The 19,571-nt window shown below is 39.6% G+C and overlaps 1 protein-coding gene across 3 annotated transcripts in view; it reads right to left on the reverse strand.

The window, feature by feature from the left end:
- Positions 1 to 352: 352 nt before the first annotated feature.
- EFHC2 (EF-hand domain containing 2) overlaps positions 353 to 19,571 on the reverse strand; it is a 68,774-nt gene continuing 49,555 nt past the window's right edge. The window contains exons 12-16 of one of the 3 annotated variants that reach the window (XR_008448251.1): positions 16,026 to 16,223; positions 15,339 to 15,431; positions 6,668 to 6,773; positions 3,037 to 3,357; positions 353 to 387 (exon numbers count right to left, since the gene is read on the reverse strand). Coding sequence is in view for 2 of the 3 variants with exons in the window: in XM_009560897.2 (XP_009559192.2) it covers positions 3,262 to 3,357; positions 6,668 to 6,773; positions 15,339 to 15,431; positions 16,026 to 16,223 (493 nt within the window). In the remaining variant the exon portion in view is untranslated. Of the gene's footprint in view, positions 388 to 2,378; positions 3,358 to 6,667; positions 6,774 to 15,338; positions 15,432 to 16,025; positions 16,224 to 19,571 lie in introns of those variants that run through there. The other 2 variants (XM_009560897.2, XM_054056808.1) reach the window with 2 other exon arrangements.

Consider the following 19,571-nt stretch of genomic DNA (forward strand, 5'->3'; position numbering starts at 1 on the left):
ATAGGATCAACTCACATTAACACGAAGGACAAATGCTGAAGGAGGACTTCAACATCTTTTCATTTATGTAGATGAACATCTGTCTGACATTGGTACAAACGGCTCTGTCTAGAAAAACACAGTAGATGCAGGAAAATATTGCCTGGTGGGGATTTTCATTTTTCTCCACAGATACTGTATGGTTGCTTGGGGCTACCATCCATGCCTGAGAGGGCCCATCTGCTGGTGATCAGAGCAGACACTGAACTGGATGGGAGCAGAAGCTGATGCGAGGCCATGAGCTAACCAGTATACCAACTGCACATGAGGACTGGTCCTCTTTGTCATTTTCAGCCTGACATTTGCTTGCAGCAGCAGCAGCTATTCCAGAAAACTTCAAGCCTCTTGCTTTCAAATGCCAAGTCAAGGAAATACAAATTAACACTGAACATACAGCAGACCCCAGCAGCGAGACGGGGAGCCAGTACTGTAATGTGAATCTCTTCACTCCTGCTGTGGACAGCACAGATACTTGTGGAAAGAAGATATCTTTGGCTCCCCTACAGAGACTGAAAGCTGAGATTAATGGCAACTGTGAGAGCTGCCTTCCCCTTTATGCATTGCATGCTTTAAAGCTGTGGCCTCCTGCCATCTTGAAATATAATCTTGTGGTATTGTCTTCATTCAGGCCCCTCATCAGCAAAGTGAAAAGAGAGAAGAAGCTGGTGGCAGGATTAGAGGAGAGGTAGAAATATTCCGGGCAGCATATGCTACAAGACATATTATATAGAGTCTTATCGGATTGCTCAGTGACTAGGGATTTCTCTTCTGGAAGTACTGCTTGTCAAAGACAAACCCGGTGAAAAGTGTTTATAACACATTGCAAGCACAATGACAAGCACTGAAAATATTTTTCAGGCCCTGCCTGCCCTGATCCTAGGAGATTCTTCTGTGATCATCAGGGTTACGTAAGATGCATGGGAAAAAAGAAGTGAGAATAATAATTCAGAAGAGTACCAATAAACATCCTAAAATCACTGTCCTCAGCTGACCCATCTCAATCTTAAAAATAACTGAGTACTTTAGTCTTCAAGGCTGTTTGACACTCTAGTTTTAGAAGTAAGAAACCACCTTTTATTGTCCAGTTGAATTTACTCATGGAAAATTGTTCTTAGTTGAAACAGATTATTTTCACCTGGCCACAATGTATTTCCAGAAAGCAGTCATATTCTCTCTGAGATTTCATTTTATTTCACTAAACAAGCCAAGCTCTCTTGGTCACCTTTCTAGTTCTTCTCTCTAGTTCTTCTCTTCTGGTTCCAGTTTGCAGTCACCTCTTCTTGATTATGATTGATCAGACCTACACACAGGGTTTCACATGAAATTACAAAAAATTATATTACTTGTACTATATTTTTTTTCTGAAAAGAGGATCCTCTTTGTCATATACACATAAAGGAAAACAAACTGAAGTGAATTTCCGGTCTCTAAAAGCTACTTGGGAGGTTCCAAATGTTCAGAATCAAACCATCTTGGAAACTCTCTGCTGTACAAGATTTCCAGACCTGAAACATATCCTTCTGAATTTTGAGGAACGTTAAAAAATTTACAAGGGCAACTGCATTCATTTTAAGTGTCAAGCTCAGTCTTTGTGGCATATTTTAAAAATCTTCAGTTTCAAACACAAGTTACTATTGTATTGACTTTTCTCGTCATGAAAGATAGCATTTTCCCCTTTTGTGTAAAAAAGCAGTCCTTGGTCTTGTTTACCACTTGAAGCACTTTAGCGAGTTTTCACAGTTCTATTTTTGACTCCCTGGACACAGACCCTCACTAAACTATTTCATTGCAAACATCTTCCTAAGTAGCACATAACTCACATAACTCTGCTTTGCTTCAAGTCCTTTTTTTTCTGACAAAAAAGGTAAAAAGCTGCCAAAAGGTTCCTATTTTGCCATATAGAGGGAAAATAATTTCTTCTCAAGAGCTCAGTGCTAAAGAGAAGACATACAATTAAAAACTTCATTCATACTATCATGTAAAGTGCAGCACAGTATTTCCGAAGGGAAGCATAATTCTAAAAGGGACCTCCAAGTTTCCAAAAACATACAGATTAATTGAATTAAGTTATTCTTCGAACTCTTGTGTTGCCCTCCATTTGGGGATTCAGATACACTGAATTCTTATCCTTCTAAAACACTTCCTCTCCGAATTGTAATTTCAGATTACAGAAAGTGTAGGGTTCTCAGTCTGCTGAATGTGTGAGTTTCCCAGAAACAGCAAAGGTGCACTGGCTTAGACCTCTTCTACTTCCCCTGTGGATCATGGCCATGGAGGAGTCAGCTCCCTGTTTTACCTCAGCTCTTTCATTCTTTAAACTAGCGTAATTATCTCCTTCAGAAAAGCATGCAGTAAATTCAGGTCTAGATATGGCTTTGAGCTGGCATAAGCTTAAAAAGATACAAAAATGCTAACAGGAATTCCACTTAATCAGTGTGATTTCGAGCAAAGAGAGAGGCATCAGTTAATTTTCAAAGGTCAAGTACACCACTACTGCAAGAAAGCTGCACACTAAAAGTGTCCTGAAAAACCTTCTCTTCATACATGTCTCACCCCACTAAACCTGGGTGGCTACTAATCCAAGTCACATTTAAATCAAAAAGCAAGAACTGATAGCTTCTGTGCCATGTCTGCAAAATATTTACTTGTAAATTGGAAGGCTATAATTATCTCTGATACCAGAGCAACTTTATACGGTGCTAAAACCTTGCTAGTATTTCCTTCATAACATAAAAAACTTTGACACAAACAATGCTTATGAATCACCACAGGGATAGAGCAAAAACACAGGCACAAGCTAAAGGGCAAGAAAGGAAATTTGAAAGGAATTACCTTATCACACTAATATAATCTGACCTAATGTTTTAAGAGGTCATCCAACAACCTTTTTTGTTTGCAGAACAAAGTAGGGTCAGTCAGATTTTGCTCTGTTTGACTCAAAGATTTCTCAATGCTTGTAAATTCTCCATATAACCAGACACAAAGATTAGAGGATACAGTTTTAATTATGCTTGTATAAGCATGAAAGAGTACTGTTGATTCACAAGGAGCAACAAAAAGTTGCACACGAAGTATACATCTCTGTTGGAATAAGAAATGAGTTGCGATAAAACACATATCTGATTTTTTGTTGTTGTTTTACAAGGAATGTTTTCAATATCTGTTTAAGTAAGCTTTGGAGCTGAAACACTAATTCAAAACCAGTGCCTTGCACAGGTCAGATTATTCTTCCTTGCCAAACAGAACATCCAGAAGAGATAAGTATTCGACGCCTTTCACAGGAATGGATGGTGGCTGTCTGCTCCAGTCATCTTCATTCTGAAATTAGTAACCCAGAGAATATCTTAGAAAATAATATCGAAAACAAGAATAATTAAAAGCTGGTCAACATAAGATCGAATGACCCACCTCATTTCACAAATCTGTGAAAAACTGAACCTTTACATAGCACATTTTTACCAATCACGCAGAATATTTTATTAAAAATGCTTTCTATCATTAGCCCTTTGGCAGATATTTTCAAATCAAATAATGCTATTTTTTCTGCATTAATATGGTTATACTTGAAAGTCTTGCAAGTTATCTATGTCTCAACACCAAAAACCATACAAAATAATGAGATAGAGAGAAAGAAGAAAAAAGTCAACTAAAAAAGCACAACTCTGCTGCTGAAATCTATCTGTCAAATACAGGTACTGTAGCCCCAAATTACTGCTGTTAATTCACGGTCAGTCACAAACAGAATGACAATTGGATTCTAAAGTTGAACAAGATTTAGGTCCCTTCCTTTCTCTGATTTTTTTTCCATTTCATATTGATTTCTTCATTAAAATATTCTTGTACTGTACCAAAGATAGCCTAGATATTGTAGCTACCTAACGAAATAATAAAGTCAATAAAACTCAGTAAACTCCACTGGCATCAGTTTGGGCACAGTTCATTAAAAATGGTTCAATACGCCAATATGACAGTTACAGCAAGGCTTTGGATCTAATAATGAGCTGATTATCTCAGCAAGCCAATGACTGCTTATAATCACCCTTTTTTTCTTTCAGGTGCAATTTTCCTTCCCTAATTCAATGTACCACTCTCAACATCAGTCCTCCTGGAAAGCCCATCCACTAGCTTTCTTCCAACAAAAGATAACACCTTCTTCAAACTCAAACAAAACTTCATCTCTTTAGGCTGATCAGAACATACATTTCACCACAAATGTCCAATTCAACCTCCCGTCCACCTTTTCCTCCACACCTTCAACTTGTGAAGGCTGCCTGTTGGTGTCACTGCCACTTGCACACCATGTTCACCCTGTAGGAGCTTCCTCCTACCCTCACCTACCAGAAATCAGGTCATGCTCAATGGCTAGACAAGCCATCCTGTCATGGGAGAAAAAAACCCACTCAAACACATTCAACACTGTATCTGTGCCTCTGCTTCTTTCACCCTGGCTTTTTGGTATAGAGTTTAGCACAATATTCCAGGCAAAAACCCTCCAGGCACAGCTCTGACCACCTTTTAGTTTCTGAGGTACTGAGGCTCACGAGGCTCCTCACCCTGGCACAATCTCCTGAAAATAGTCACTGTTTAAATGTTGAGTTATAACTTAAGCACAGTATTCTTGTGTAAGAACAAATACCCACTGAACAAAATCTAATGCATACTTTGAATCACAGGACTGCTGTATAAAACATGCGGAAGGGCTTTGATTTTATCCGTATAAAGTGGAAAAATTCTTCTCAATGAAGAATTAAAAATAAACTACCATGGAAAGTAGAGCAAACCAGCAGCATTGGGATCTCATTAGACATCACTGACAGTTCAAGATGCTACAGAAGAAAGAACTTGTAAGTCAAGTAAGCCAGCCACAGTACTTAAGGAATATTGGTTTAAAATAAGTCACTGTTGAACTGGAATTTAAAGGAATGCTATGTTTCTAAATGGTCTGAACATAACCAAATACATTCCGCACAAGCATAGCAACACACTAACTAGGTCAAAACAGCAAAACTACATGTTGGTGGAAAGGCTTTGAATTTATCTCTTAAAAATTTTTTAAAAATCAGCATAATTGGCTTATGCACCATCTATTTCAAAATCACAGAATCACTATTTTGGAAAAGACCTCCAGGATCATTGAGTCCAACAATTCCTATCAACCACTAAACCATGCCCCCGAGCATCTCACCCACCCATCTTTAAAATACCTCCAGGGATGGTGGCTCTAACACCTTCCTGGCTGGCCTGTTCCAGCGCGCAATGACCCTTTCCATGAAAATTTTTTTCCTGATGTCCAGCCTGAACCTCCCCTGGCGGAGCTTCAGGCCATTCCCCCTGTTCTGTCCCCTGTCACTTGAGAGAAGAGGCCAGCTCCCTCCTCTCTACACCCTCCTTTCAGGCAGTTGTAGAGAGCAATGAGGTGTCCCTTCAGCCTCCTCTTCTCAAGGCTAAACAACCCCAGTTCCCTCAGCTGCTCCTCATAAGACTTTTCTCCAGCCCCTTCACCAGCTTCATTTCTCTTCTCTGGACACACTCCAGAGCCTCAACATCCTTCTTGTAGTGAAGGGCCCAGAACTGAACACAGTATTCAAGGTGCGGTCTCACCAATGCCAAGTACAGGGGCAGAATAACTCCCCTGGACCTGCTAGGCATGCCATTTCTGATCCAAGCCAAGATGCCATTGCACTTGCTGGCTCATGTTGAGATGGCTGTCAACCGAGACCCCTGGGTGCTTCTCGTCCGTGCAGCTTTCAAATGTTCCATTCCGCACAAGATGGCAAGATCGGACTAATCTCTGCAGTTTGTTGATACTGCATTTTTATTTGCCCTAAATAGCAGTCTGGTAGAGATACACAAATTTGATCAATTTGATCCATCAATACTTCTCTTGCTATACGCCTACCAGTGAGGTGGTGTATTATATACAAGTTTTTATGGAGTTATAAAAACCACACAGCTATTTTCTGCAGTGTCAGTGGAGTTTAAAGTATTTCCTGACTATCTCAGCAAGCAAACAGATCCTTTGACACATGGCAATGATACTTGTGGATGAAGCGGTATTCACACCCATTGTTCATGGGCATTTAATTACACCTGTTCCCTCCTCTCTTTTCTTTTTTTTTCTTCCAGAAAAATGTCACAGAGATCATAGAATCATAAAATGCCAGGTTGGAAGGGACCTCAAGGATCATCTTATCCAACCCTTTCAGGTGATATACAGTTTAAATTAGATGGCCCAGCACCCTGTCAAGCTGAGCCTTAAAGGTGTCCAGTGTAGGGGGAATCTACCACTTCCCCGGGGAGATTCTTCCAATGTTTAACTGTTCTCATAGTGAAAAATTTTCTTGTGGAATCCAATCAGAATCTCCCCAGCAGCTTATACCCATTACCCCTTGTCTTTTCTGTGTGACACCTATTCGGCATGGGAGTACTCCAGGGCTCCTTGTCCCTGTTTGACTTTTCTGCTTCATTCTAAACCTCCCAGAAAAAAATAATTACTTAAAGAAAACAGGCACAAATACGAAAATATGAAAACTGTTGCGGTCTCCATCAGATATAGCATTCACATTAAAGCTGGACCAATAATATCAATATACTGTACTGATCCTTTGTTCAGATACTCCGGTTTTACCTTGAAAGGAACCTTTATTGCCTGGAAAGCAGGGATTTGATTCTTTCTCCAGTTCAGCCCATCCACAAACTTCTTATATTCCACTTGCTTTCTGTCATCTTCAAACCTAAGCAGAATACCCGCAAGATGACTCAAGGTTAAAAGAAATTTTTAACAAAGTTGTATTGTGTTATTTACAACATACTAATGCAACATTTTTTGATAATAATTTTTCATTCCTGTATTACCAAACACTGGCAGGAGTACCACAAAACACCACAAAACCATCAGGACTTTTATATCATACATTCTGTTTCATATTCTTATACCTAATTATTGTTTCTCATAGTAGAATTCAGCTTTTTTAATGTTTGTTACATTTCAACAAATTTTATTTTACTTTTGAAGCATTGCACAACCTTCTCCAACACTGGGATCTCACAACTAGTGACAAACACAGAGAAACCAGTAGAATTATACAAAAGAGATGTCCTATAACACAATTTCCCTGCTTTATATGGCTTCCACAATCATAAGCAATCCTTCAAAAATGCTCCTTGCACACACTTTGGGATCAATTTGCATTTGACAAATAAACAGCTCTCTAACCTATCAAATAATAGCCATATTTGAAAATCACTACCTTTGTCATTGGGTAGTTGTTTTATGGCAGTGTTCTTTATTTCTATGGAATAAATATGGATTTGGGTTAATTATGAGGGTCCCCTAACTGCATGAAGATCTATATGCTGCCAGCTAAGGTCTACAGGTACATATGGGACACACTATCTTCCTCCTTCAAATTCCTGAAGTCATTACCCTGCACTAATAAACCCCATGGGTGCATATTTGTAAGCCACGCCACCCTTCTGCCATTGATTTGGATGAAGCAGCTTCAGAGAAAGAAGTCCTCAATTCAGCAAAGCACTTAGGTGATCAAGGCACTTGGGAACCACTGTTATCTCAGTGGGACTAGTCCAATGCATGAAAGGTATCTGCAAGCCGAAGCTACCATCCAAATTGTTCCTGAAGTGAACAGCTTAATTGCTCTGCTATAAATACAGTACTAGCAGTGTCTGTGAATGATATCTGTCTCACTAACACGATCTACATATAAAAGGGACTTGGGTTAAGCACATAAGCACAACCTGGAAAGTGTTTGTGAATCACTGGGGTCTATGGAGAGACGTACAACTAGCAAGACTCAATACCTATCCTTTGGTGGGAAACATCAGGTTAAACAATTCTGCCCTGTAATCTGGTGAGACAAATATTGCTGCACAGGAGCAAGATCATTTCCAGGAAACAAGACTTTCAGAAAATAATTTTATCTTGTTCTTAAAGAAATAGCACTCCACAAAACATTGGCCTCAAGATACTTCAATTACTGCAGAGGGTTCTGGTAAAAATTAAGCATGAAGGTACCTGAAGGGAGAATGTACAGCACAGACTGGGAAAATAATGTCAGAGAAGAGGAGACATAAATCAATGGACAAAAATAAAATGCAATAAACTGTAACTCATCCTTACCTTCTCCTCCCCCCAACCTTTCATTTAATAGTCAGCAGGAGAGATAATAAAAATAGATACTGAGAGCCATAAACAGAGATGCTAGCGATAAACTGGAATGTTAAGTACAGTGAGTTATGCTGAAGATGAAAGTAGAGTCAGGAAAGAATGCTACCGTAACTAGTGCTAAAGATGAGCCTGAAGCCCTCTTAGGATAGCTTGCTTCTTTATAATAGCTTACATGCATGTTAACATTTTCATAAAGCCTTATTTGGGGGGAATATATTTAATATATAAGAAAACTATTATTCCCACTCCTAGGGGATTCTTGTTTGTTTCAGGTTTTTGCAGGTGGCAATTGGGAAAAAGAAAGGAGTTTTGCGTAAGAGGTAACAAGACAACAAAAACATTTATACCTCTTGGACATAAAATTTATGACACACGGATTTTTAATTCCAGAACTATCACGACAACTACTTTTTCCTTTTACTACATATCTTTTGCACACTGTGAAAAGTCACAAGATTAAGTCTACTGCCAAGATGTAGTGCTGTAGAAGCAGGATTTTAAAATAAAGAACAAGTGAAGGCATGCAACTACTTAATGTTGAAGCAATGAAGTCAAGGAAAACATTGCTTCTGCTTTCAAAAAAGAAACATTAACAAGGAGAAAAACCCTTTGATGTGGCAGCACTGGCAAACTGAGATGACAACATGGCAACATGGGCACAAAGTTAACAATAACCAAAGATTTTAACATAAGCAAAGGAAATGAGATTCTCAAATCCCATATTTAAATAGGTGTAGAAAGCAGCTTAAAATATTACTCCAGAATAATCCAGAAAGGAAAAAAAAAAAAAAAAAACACACAAAACCAATTTGACTCTTTAGATCTCTTTCCTGCTGTGACTTAACTGTATTAACCTACTAAAGGACATAATTGCAATTTGGCAGAGTATCCAGATGCACTGAGGAGATTTTATCAATTTGTGCATTAGTAGGACAGGGATGTCATACATCTCAGTGGCTGGACTTAAGATGACTGAAACTGACAATGCTCTTCAGGAAAGGAAATTAAATTTGTCTTATCAAGAAGATGTAACAAAGATCTCTTGAAGCCACGCTTCTCTTCAGTTTTGCCCTTTGACTTCACCAATGCATGTGATTTTAGACTACGAAAGTCACTTCCCCATCACTATCATAGTTTGCAGAGCTTTGTTTTCCTTTGATGTTACATAATTACTTGCATATTTCTGCCTCTAAAAATATATTCAGAATTTAATACTCCAGATATGTGAACAATCTGGTTAAATCAAAGTATGAACATTTCTGAGGAAGCTTTGGTGAGTAAAGGCTACTTAAAAATATTTTTCCTTACCCATCAAGAAATCTGTAACTCAAACATTTCTGTGAAAAGCTGATGTACATGCAGATATTTTTACATTTCCGTGAAAAGCTGATGTACATGCAGATATTTTTAACTCCTTAGTTTTGAATAACATTTATTAATAAGTTAATCTGATTATAATAGAGGAGAAGCATCACGCTGCTTTAACCTTAGAGAAAATCTTGGGATTCTTCAGCCTGTTTGATAGTCTCTGTGTAACACAGGTATACACCCAAATTGTCATAAACTGCTCACATGAAAAGACTGAAAACAGCAAGCATGGATGAGTCTATGCAGCTGATCAGTATGAATTAAGAAATGGCTACTGTCTTGTGTATATATTTATTCATGTCTTGAACAACTATAAATTGAACAATAAGTTCCTCAGCATGATGAATAACAGAAATAATTTCTTTTAAGAGATACAAATGGTAATGCCAGAGAGACTTTTTATCACAAGCAGCATAGGGACTCTCAAGCATCAAAGGCAATGCAAAGAAGACAGAGTGCAGGAGAATGATCATGTGACCATTTCCAATTTTGCTCCTGCTACCAGGACGCATACTGTAGCCCGAAAAGAGGGTTTGCCTCCTGAAAGAACTATTTCAGCCCTAACGAAACATCACAGGCAGGCAATCAGGTAAAAAAATATTATCCAGCCACAAATCAGGCAAAAGCTGAGCAGGCAGAAGTGGCCTGGTCTGGCCTATTAGTGACTTGAGAACGAGGACAACCACTTAGGAAGCCCATTGTTATCAGGCACTGCTACCTGAGACACTGGGGATTAACTTTTTCAGAACAACAAGCCTCTCTTCAGATTCCAACAGACTCACTGAGGTACTGTGGAGAGGTGAAGAACTACACAGCTGCTTCTAACAGAAATGAAAAGACATTTTAAAAATAGGGACATATGCTTAACAACTAAACTAATATGGAACAATCAACATGTAACACTTTCAAACTTATTATTCCTTCTTTCTTCCCTCCATTTTTTATTTCCTTACCTGCTGGCTGTTTATATACACTCTGGGAAGGAGTGCATCTTTTAAAGTCCTTATATTTAGCATTGCAGTAAATAAAAATAACAGAAAGCTCTCCCTCAATTCATTCCTTAGGCACTTTAGGTGTATTTGTTTATTAAACAAACTATAATTGTTCATTATCTCTCCATAAATGTAAAGGAATGCTTATAACGGCTACTGCAGCTTTCTGGCAGAAACATTTGTGTACCATCTGCATTGCTTAATACATTGTGATTCAAAGACTGTATTGCCCTGGGATTAAACAAACTAAGTGAGGAAATGCTGATGGAGATAGGAAATACTTTTTAATAAGCCAGCTCAGGTAACCGGAATAATGGACACATTGTTGGATACTTAAATCCTAGTAAGCATTCTACCACCACACAATTAAACATACAAATTTGCTCTAGACAGAACATTTGAAAGAGTCTAATGAAACCTCACAGACTGTGCTAATTCTCCCTGCACTCTGAGGAAACTGCATGGTCTTAGGGTACACTTAACAAAGTCCTGAGTCATCTGGAGGTGACCACAATATCAGACAGTAACTTCTGGCCCCATCTCACGCTTTTAGTAAGTGACAGATCATTGCAGTACAATTTACAAAGGTAGGTTGTAAATACTTTAAGAGTATTACCTTCCAAAATGGAAAAAGCGAATCATTAAGTCTTACAGAAAGTCTTCGCCACCTGATCTCAGATAGCAAAGCTGAATAAACAGACAGCTTCAGTCTTCAACTATTATCTGATCACATTGTCTAGCATTATTTTATAGTTGAATAGGGTCCAGCTAGTGCATTAGCTATATATACTGATTTTGTGGGAATCAATCCAATAACTTTTATTGTACTTCTTTCTTCCTTCATACATACAGTTACACACAGCAGGAACAGCAGCATCCTTGCTTCAGAAACACCAATGGACACAAAATTACATTCTCCCTCATCCAAAAAATAATCAAGGAAAGAAGATCATTGACAAACTTTGCCTACACTGAATCACATACTCCCCAAAGTGAGACTGTTCTTCATTAATAATAAACCTGCCCGTTTCATGATCCTTCAGTCTCAAAGAAAACTACGGAAAACAAGGGGAAAACAGGGGGAAGGGAAGGGAAGGGAAGGGAAGGGAAGGGAAGGGAAGGGAAGGGAAGGGAAGGGAAGGGAAGGGAAGGGAAGGGAAGGGAAGGGAAGGGAAGGGAAGGGAAGGGAAGGGAAGGGAAGGGAAGGGAAGGGAAGGGAAGGGAAGGGAAGGGAAGGGAAGGGAAGGGAAGGGAAGGGAAGGGAAGGGAAGGGAAGGGAAGGGAAGGGAAGGGAAGGGAAGGGAAGGGAAGGGAAGGGAAGGGAAGGGAAGGGAAGGGAAGGGAAGGGAAGGGAAGGGAAGGGAAGGGAAGGGAAGGGAAGGGAAGGGAAGGGAAGGGAAGGGAAGGGAAGGGAAGGGAAGGGAAGGGAAGGGAAGGGAAGGGAAGGGAAGGGAAGGGAAGGGAAGGGAAGGGAAGGGAAGGGAAGGGAAGGGAAGGGAAGGGAAGGGAAGGGAAGGGAAGGGAAGGGAAGGGAAGGGAAGGGAAGGGAAGGGAAGGGAAGGGAAGGGAAGGGAAGGGAAGGGAAGGGAAGGGAAGGGAAGGGAAGGGAAGGGAAGGGAAGGGAAGGGAAGGGAAGGGAAGGGAAGGGAAGGGAAGGGAAGGGAAGGGAAGGGAAGGGAAGGGAAGGGAAGGGAAGGGAAGGGAAGGGAAGGGAAGGGAAGGGAAGGGAAGGTCTAAACCTTATGAGCCAACCCTACTTTTTGATTTCCAGACTAGTGAAAATCAAGTCCTATTAAATAGACTTCCAAAAATCTTCCCCTAACTCCGCACCCTCATGAAACAATAAACTCACCAATCAATGCCAAATGCTCTTATTATGAAGAATGTGCCAATCTTCCTGCTTATCTGCAGTGCAGTGACTTGTCACATAAAGTGCCATCTTCCAAAGCAGCTGATATTGTAGAACTGGCATATTACACATAGCACTCTATCATATGAAGGACTTTTCTCATACCGATTTCTGAGGTCTGGCTTCACAACATTTACCTTTCTCATCTGGAAATCTGCAATACAGGCTGACCACTGCCATTTCAGAAACAAAGGAAACTGGAAGGTAATTTAGAAAACCAGCTCTCATCGAGGCTAAGGAGATAATTCTTTCCTTCTCTACTGCCTCCAGGAAGAACCTACAGCAGCTGAATCCCAATTCAGCTGTCATGGGTACCTGCTTAAAGCTGGATGAAATCCAACCCTTAGTCTCCTCCTTGTCTTCTGAGCTTATCTCTGATTTTTATGATAGTGTACTGGGCTTTTTCTTTTTAACTGCCTACATTGAGATGCTTCAGGAAAGAAGTTGTTCATCTCACATAAGCTTTCCCTGGTATAAATTCACAAACAATAAACACGTCTCTGGAGTCTCTGACGTGTCAGGCTTGTCTGGTTTTCATCAGCATTGAGTTAGTACATAAAGCAAAGCTTCCAGTCCCTTGTCTGTGCATCTATTCAATTTCAGCCTTTATGAAGTGGAAACTATGAGAACCACTTGTCTAGTACAGGATGTCAATTGTCCTCCAATGCTTTTTGTGTTGGGTCAGCATAATGGGATTTCTCAAAAATGAGGTTTAGATTAACACTAAAATTCAGACATGGTTCTGATGACTAATGCTTGCAACCTAACTGACAAAAGCGGTGAAAAGCAAACAAGTGGCCAAAATTGTATTTCTGGCTACTTCAAGAAACTACTCTGAAAGGTTTGGGTCTTGAAACAGGGGGTTTGTGGAAAACAGCCCCTTAAGTTTCTTAAAGCAGTCTTGCTGATACTGATTTAAGTAGGAAGTCTTGCCCACAGTACAAGATGCCAGCCTGTCAGCCTCACCTCTGTGCCTGAGAAGATCACAGAACAGATCCTCCTAGAAGCTAAGCTAAAGCACATGGAGGACAGGGAGGCAATTAGAGGCAGCTAGTATGGCTTCACCAGGGGCAAGTCCTGTATAACCAATCTTGTGGCTTTCTGTGATGGGGTAACCACAGCAGTGGACAAGGGAATACCAACGGATGTGATCTATCTGGACTTCTGTAAAGCCTTTGACGTGGTCCTCTACAACATTCTTCTCTCTAAAATCGAGAGATATGGATTTGACTGGGTGGACGGTTCGGTAGAAAAGAAATTGGGTTGGATGATCACATTCAGAGAGTAGTGGTCAATGGCTAGATGTCCAGATGGAGATCCATGACAAGTGGTGTCCCTCAGGGGTTTGTACTGGGACCAGTGCTGTTTAATATCTTCATCAATGATACAGACAGTGAGATAGAGTACACCCTCAGCAAGTTTGCAGATGACACCAAGCTGAGTGGTGCAGTTGCCACACCAGAAGGACAGGATGTCATCCAGAGGGACCTGGATAAGCTGGAGAAGTGGGCCTGTGAGAACCCCATGAGGTTCAACAAGGCCAAATACAAGGTCCTACACTTGGGTCAAGGCAATCCGCGGTTTCAATACAGGATGGGGGATGATGTGATTGAGAGCATCCCTGAGGAGAAGGGCTTTGGGGGGCTGATTGTTGAGAAGCTCGATATGAGCCAGCAATGTGCACTCAGAGTACAGAAGGCCAACTGCATCCTGGGCTGCATCAAAAGAAGTGTGGCCAGCAGGTCGAGGGAGAGTATTCTGCCCCTCTAGTCTCTTGCGAAACCTCATCTGGAGTACTGTGTCTAGTTCCGGAATCCTCAATATAAGAAGGATATGGAGCTGTTGGAACAAATCCAGAGGAGGGCTACAAGGATGATCAGAGGGCTGGAGCACCTCCCATACGAAGACAGACTGAGAGGGTTGGCATTGTTCAGCCTGGAGAAGAGAAGGCTCCAAGAAGACCTTATAGCAGCTTTCCAGTACCTGAAGGGGGCCTGCAGGAAAGCTGGGGATGGACTTTTTACAAAGGCTTGTGGTGACAGGACCAGGGGCAGTGGCGATAAACTGGAGAGGGGCAGATTTAGATTAGACAAAAGGAGGAATTTCTTCACAATGAGAGTGGTGAGGCACGGCAACAGGTTGCCAAGGGAAGTTGTGGATGTCCCATCACTGGAAGTGTTCAAGGCCAGAATAGCTGGGGCCCTGGGCAGCCTGATCTAGTGGGAGGTGTCCCTGCCCATGGCTGGGGAGTTGGAACTGAATGATCTTTAAGGTCCATTCCAACCCAAGCTATTCTATGATTCTATGATTCTATGATTCCATGATTCTATGATTCTATGGTTCTACTTCTATGATTCTACGATTAAAATGGATGCCACATTTCTGCCTCACTAGAGTCTTTTCATTACTTGACAAATACAGATGCTTAGTTTGCAATTCCTTCTGAAATCAAGAAGCATATCTACCAGAAATCCTCTAAACATGACATAAGACAAGGTCTGCTCCTGCCTTTTACACAGTATGAAGTCTCCTCCAGTGGAAAGTGTCCCTGCCCATGGCAGTGGGGTTAGGACTACATGGTCTTCAAGGTCCCTTCCAACCCAAAGCATTCTATGATTCCATGATCTATTATGTCAGGCAAAAAGAACAGAAATTTCAAAGATGAATGCATCTCAGCTGATTATAAATATTCTATAAATAAGAAAACTCACATATGGACAAAATCAGCATCATGAAATTATTAGTATTATATAAATTACAAATTCTTGAGAACTGTGTCTACAGTAGATATTTGGCATTGATTTGCACCCATGCACACAGGTCATACTATCTACCCTTAACTTACATGGTCAGTAAAGCTTGCAGATCATCATCGGCCAGTGGCAACCTAAAGGACTTGCAAATAGTCCTGCACTTCTCACGGGGCAGCACTCCACATCTACACAAACAGAAAGAGATGGGGTGTACATTTGGTATTTTCCAGGTTTATTTCAAGTGAATGTCACTGTGAACAGGAAAACTCATGAGGAATACCAGGGTACAGGTAAAGAAAACAAGATTTTATGAAATTTCACTATTACAAAGCTGAGAAACTTTAAGTGCATGTGGTGATCTCTCTCCCCTACACTGAGGTCTTTAGTGATTCTCTGTGACTCTTTATCTGTAATCTCAGAGAACAAAAAGGGCAAATGAGCCATGTAAAGAGTCAGCTACAAATCCTTTCTTTTTGCCCTTAAATCACTATTTTTAGTCTTTGATTTAAAATACTGTGTTTTGCCTGTAACAGGCATCCACTGTAACAGAATGTTCAGCCCCTACACAGCACCTATAATAAAAAGTCCACAAACAGAATGAAAAAGAGACAAAAAGGCTATTCTTTTCTTGTCTACTGTCAAGCACCAAGAGAGGCTTAACATTACAAATAATATTCTTTGGCCACAATATATCATTTGCTCAGCAACCAACAGGAAGTACGTAGATTCACAAGCAAAGTTTCCCAAATTACAACTTAGGATAAATAGAGGAAACGTACTTTTCACGGTCATTGTATATAAAGACTGAAGATAATTGTTCAAAATTCTCAAATCTATTTTTCTTTAGTTTTTCTTGAGCCACTGCGAGGAGGAAGTGGATGTCTACCTCACATTCATCTCTCACACTGTAATAGCGCCCGAGAGTCACAATTTCATGTTCCAAAAATGTCTCATCAGTGATACTGACTATCAAATCTCTGTTAACAAAAACAACAGTCAACATTAGTTTTAAGTAAAAACAGTTAAAAACAGTTAATAATCACTGAATTTCAAGGGGGTGGGGGAGAAGGATTAAAGCACACTCATTATGAAATTCAGTAATTAGATCTTTAAAAAATTTATATACTTAAATTTGAAATCCAGATCTGTTCAACGAGATACAATGGAAATTACCTGAATTCTTAAACTTTTGCAGGATGTCCACATTTCCTCAGTAGTTGGCTATACATACAAAAATACATACTAAATATGACTAGAGCCTTTTACTGAAGACGCTATACTGGCATAGGGTATTAGCAGAGATTAATTTTGTTATTGCATTTATCTAACAAGACAGTGAATTAACACGGTATTACCCTGGTTTGTTCCTAATTATATTTTGCATTCTACAAAACATGATTAATTATCTGTAAGCAAAAAGCATGCACAATAACAGTTGCATAAAATAGAGAGAATTAACAATGGCAGAGAAGTGGGGCAGAAGAACCCAACATAGAACAAAATATTAATCAAGTGTCAAGCCACACTTCACAAAGCACTGTGAAAGCTGGCCCTGATGAGTAGCTTTCAGGGGAAAGCTGGGGGAAGGGAAACAGAAATTGGGCACAAAAAGAGAAGGCAGAAAATTACACCCGCACTGTAACCACAAGCCTTCCTGGCAAGAATGGAAGACAGTAGCAAGACCAGTTTATCTCGGACACCGTCAGCATAGAATCAAATCCCATGCAGGGAGAAGCCTCAGATGTGCTCCTCCAAGATTGCTTGTGCTGCCAAGACAATAAGCCTGATCTAAGGAAGAAGCAATGTTCCTGAGACCCATCTGACGGTCCAGTGCTGGCACTGAATGACTAGTCATTCCTGTTAATATCAAGAATTTGACGCTGATAATAGAGCTGGAATGGTTTCTGAGTAAGGTTCTGAAGGCACTTGTATTATAATCACCAAACAGACACAAGCTTAGGAGCTTAAGAACCAGGACTGGTAATTGCAGTTCAGAACAATCTGCCTCTGCTTTATATTGTTGGTGGAGGGGAGGAGAAGGACTAATTTTAAAGACTACATTGTCTTTGCAGTAGGGGTTCTGCTGCTTTCAATGATTACAGAGTTCTTCGTATGTCCTGGACGTTGACATAACATACAGGAAGAAAAACAACAGTAGCGTGGTATGTAAGGAGACCCAGGAGGCTTCCTGCTCTCCTGGAAAAAAAAACTGGCCTGAACCATAGGTTACCTCAGCTGTTTAAAGGCCACTTGACAAATCTGTCTTAGTGTAACTACATTGGCATTAAGATCCCAAATGTCTGCCTCTGGGGAACTCACATTCAACAGGATTTTTTTTAATAGAGAGCATCAACATAGGCCTATGTGCCTCAGTCAAAATTAGATTAATTATATCTATTACTTCTAGATAAACTGCACTAAGAATAAACTTCACCATAATTGCCGATGCAATTAGAGCTGTACCTTGTGGTACCCTTGAGGTTACTACATCACTGTGATTACATACTGATCTTTGAAAATAAATGGAAGAAATTATAAGTGATGCATGAAGTTCTGACAAAAGACTCAAACTGCTGGCTGGAGAATAGTTAAATTCTTGAATGAATCTAATAATGACTCTCTTAAGATCCACATGTGAACTGAAAACACACAAACTTAGTACCCTTCCAAATTGATAAAAAATATCAACAAACATAATTTTTCACTTGCTTCCTCCTAAAGGTTTGTGCGCCTCTGTTGAAATAAAGATATCTCTTCATCAAGCATGATTGCACTTATACAGCTATTCAAAAAAGGATGCTAAAGTGTCTACTTTGATACAATTTCTGCTTTTTTTCACATTAAGTAAATCTGAAAGATCTTTTATTTGCAGTGGCAGGACATATATAAGGAGAAGGAAGCTGTTGACTATAGCAAACCTTATTTGAGATTATGCAAACTCAATGACCAAAATTTGGTCTATCTATTAATATCATCAATGTCTCACTATAATTATTCATTTATTGAATATCTTTATTGATATTGTAGCAGCATTAAGAGATCCAGTCAAAACTCAAGCCTCTTTCCTGGAGCCTGCAGCAATATTGCTGCAAATACGAAGAAGACAATACTGCCTAATAAGCTTTGCGCTCTAAATGCTCAGGATGGCAAAGCAGAAAGCACACAGATAACATCACCCATCTGAATATTTCCACAGACTGGATATCCACACATGGCACAGATTTGTCCAGTGTCAGCATTTTAAAGGTCTTTCATTTTCTCAAGCCAGTCAGTGACAAATGAGTGACCAAAACCCTGAGATAAAATTATTATATCATTTGGGAATTAAAGAATATTTCAACGATCGCTAGGGATTAATGAGCAAGACTCAAGATTCACAAAGAGAATTACATGTAAACTCCTTCTGACTAAAAGGAACACACTGTAAAATTGTTCCCACAGCTTAGTTATCGCTTGGTTAATTTATTTTTTTTTTTGTTCTAGAAGAATAAGACAGATTGCAATCTGAATTTGGTATAGAAAGAAGAAATAATAATTAATTGCTTAAGAGAGCTGTTTCTCAAGCTGAATTGAAGATAGTCATCTTTGCTAAACCCACATGTTTCTTTGTCTCTAACAGCGAGTAGTCTCACCAGTAGCTTATGAGAAAAAGCAGTCTGGATAGGACCATGTGATGCACAGGCATTGTAGTTCTTTTTTCTTTTTTTAACAAAGATTTCCATATTTTTAACAGCAGCTTAGGGAATAGCTTCAGTGTACGCCATGTATTTATTTTGTGGACGATGTGCTTTAGATTTGGGTTCTGAAAGTAGTTAACGTAAATTGTATAATTATAATTCTGCTTCACTATTTCATACTTATAGATGTATTTTTAAATACAGCTCATACAAAATTACATAGGTAGAAAGAAACGTGAGCAGCTAAATTCAGTGGAAAGTAAAGCTTTAGCTGTATTTAAGATAAGAAAAGATTATCCCGCTAGTTGGAGCTGTCACGCAGATAATTGCCTGTACTAAAATTAATCATTCATAGTTAGTTTTAACGATGAAATGTCATAGAAAAACATATGTCAAAGAAAAATATAGATTCTATTCACAGAAAAATATCTTTGACTTTTCATAGATGCAAAGAAGTGCTCTCGTCTTCGTTGTTAAAAATGGGGTTTTTTCCTAAAACATGATACAGAGACAATAAAATTAAGAGAGCCTTTAGATTAATGGATATAATATGAATGAACAGAAACAAAGCCTACTATTACTATAAAACACAAAACCTAAATGTTCCTTAGAGGCAAATTCTTTCTCTGGCTTTGTAAATGCTTTCTG

The sequence above is a fragment of the Cuculus canorus genome, chromosome 1 (assembly GCF_017976375.1).
Source record: "Cuculus canorus isolate bCucCan1 chromosome 1, bCucCan1.pri, whole genome shotgun sequence".
NCBI classification, from domain to species: domain Eukaryota; kingdom Metazoa; phylum Chordata; class Aves; order Cuculiformes; family Cuculidae; genus Cuculus; species Cuculus canorus.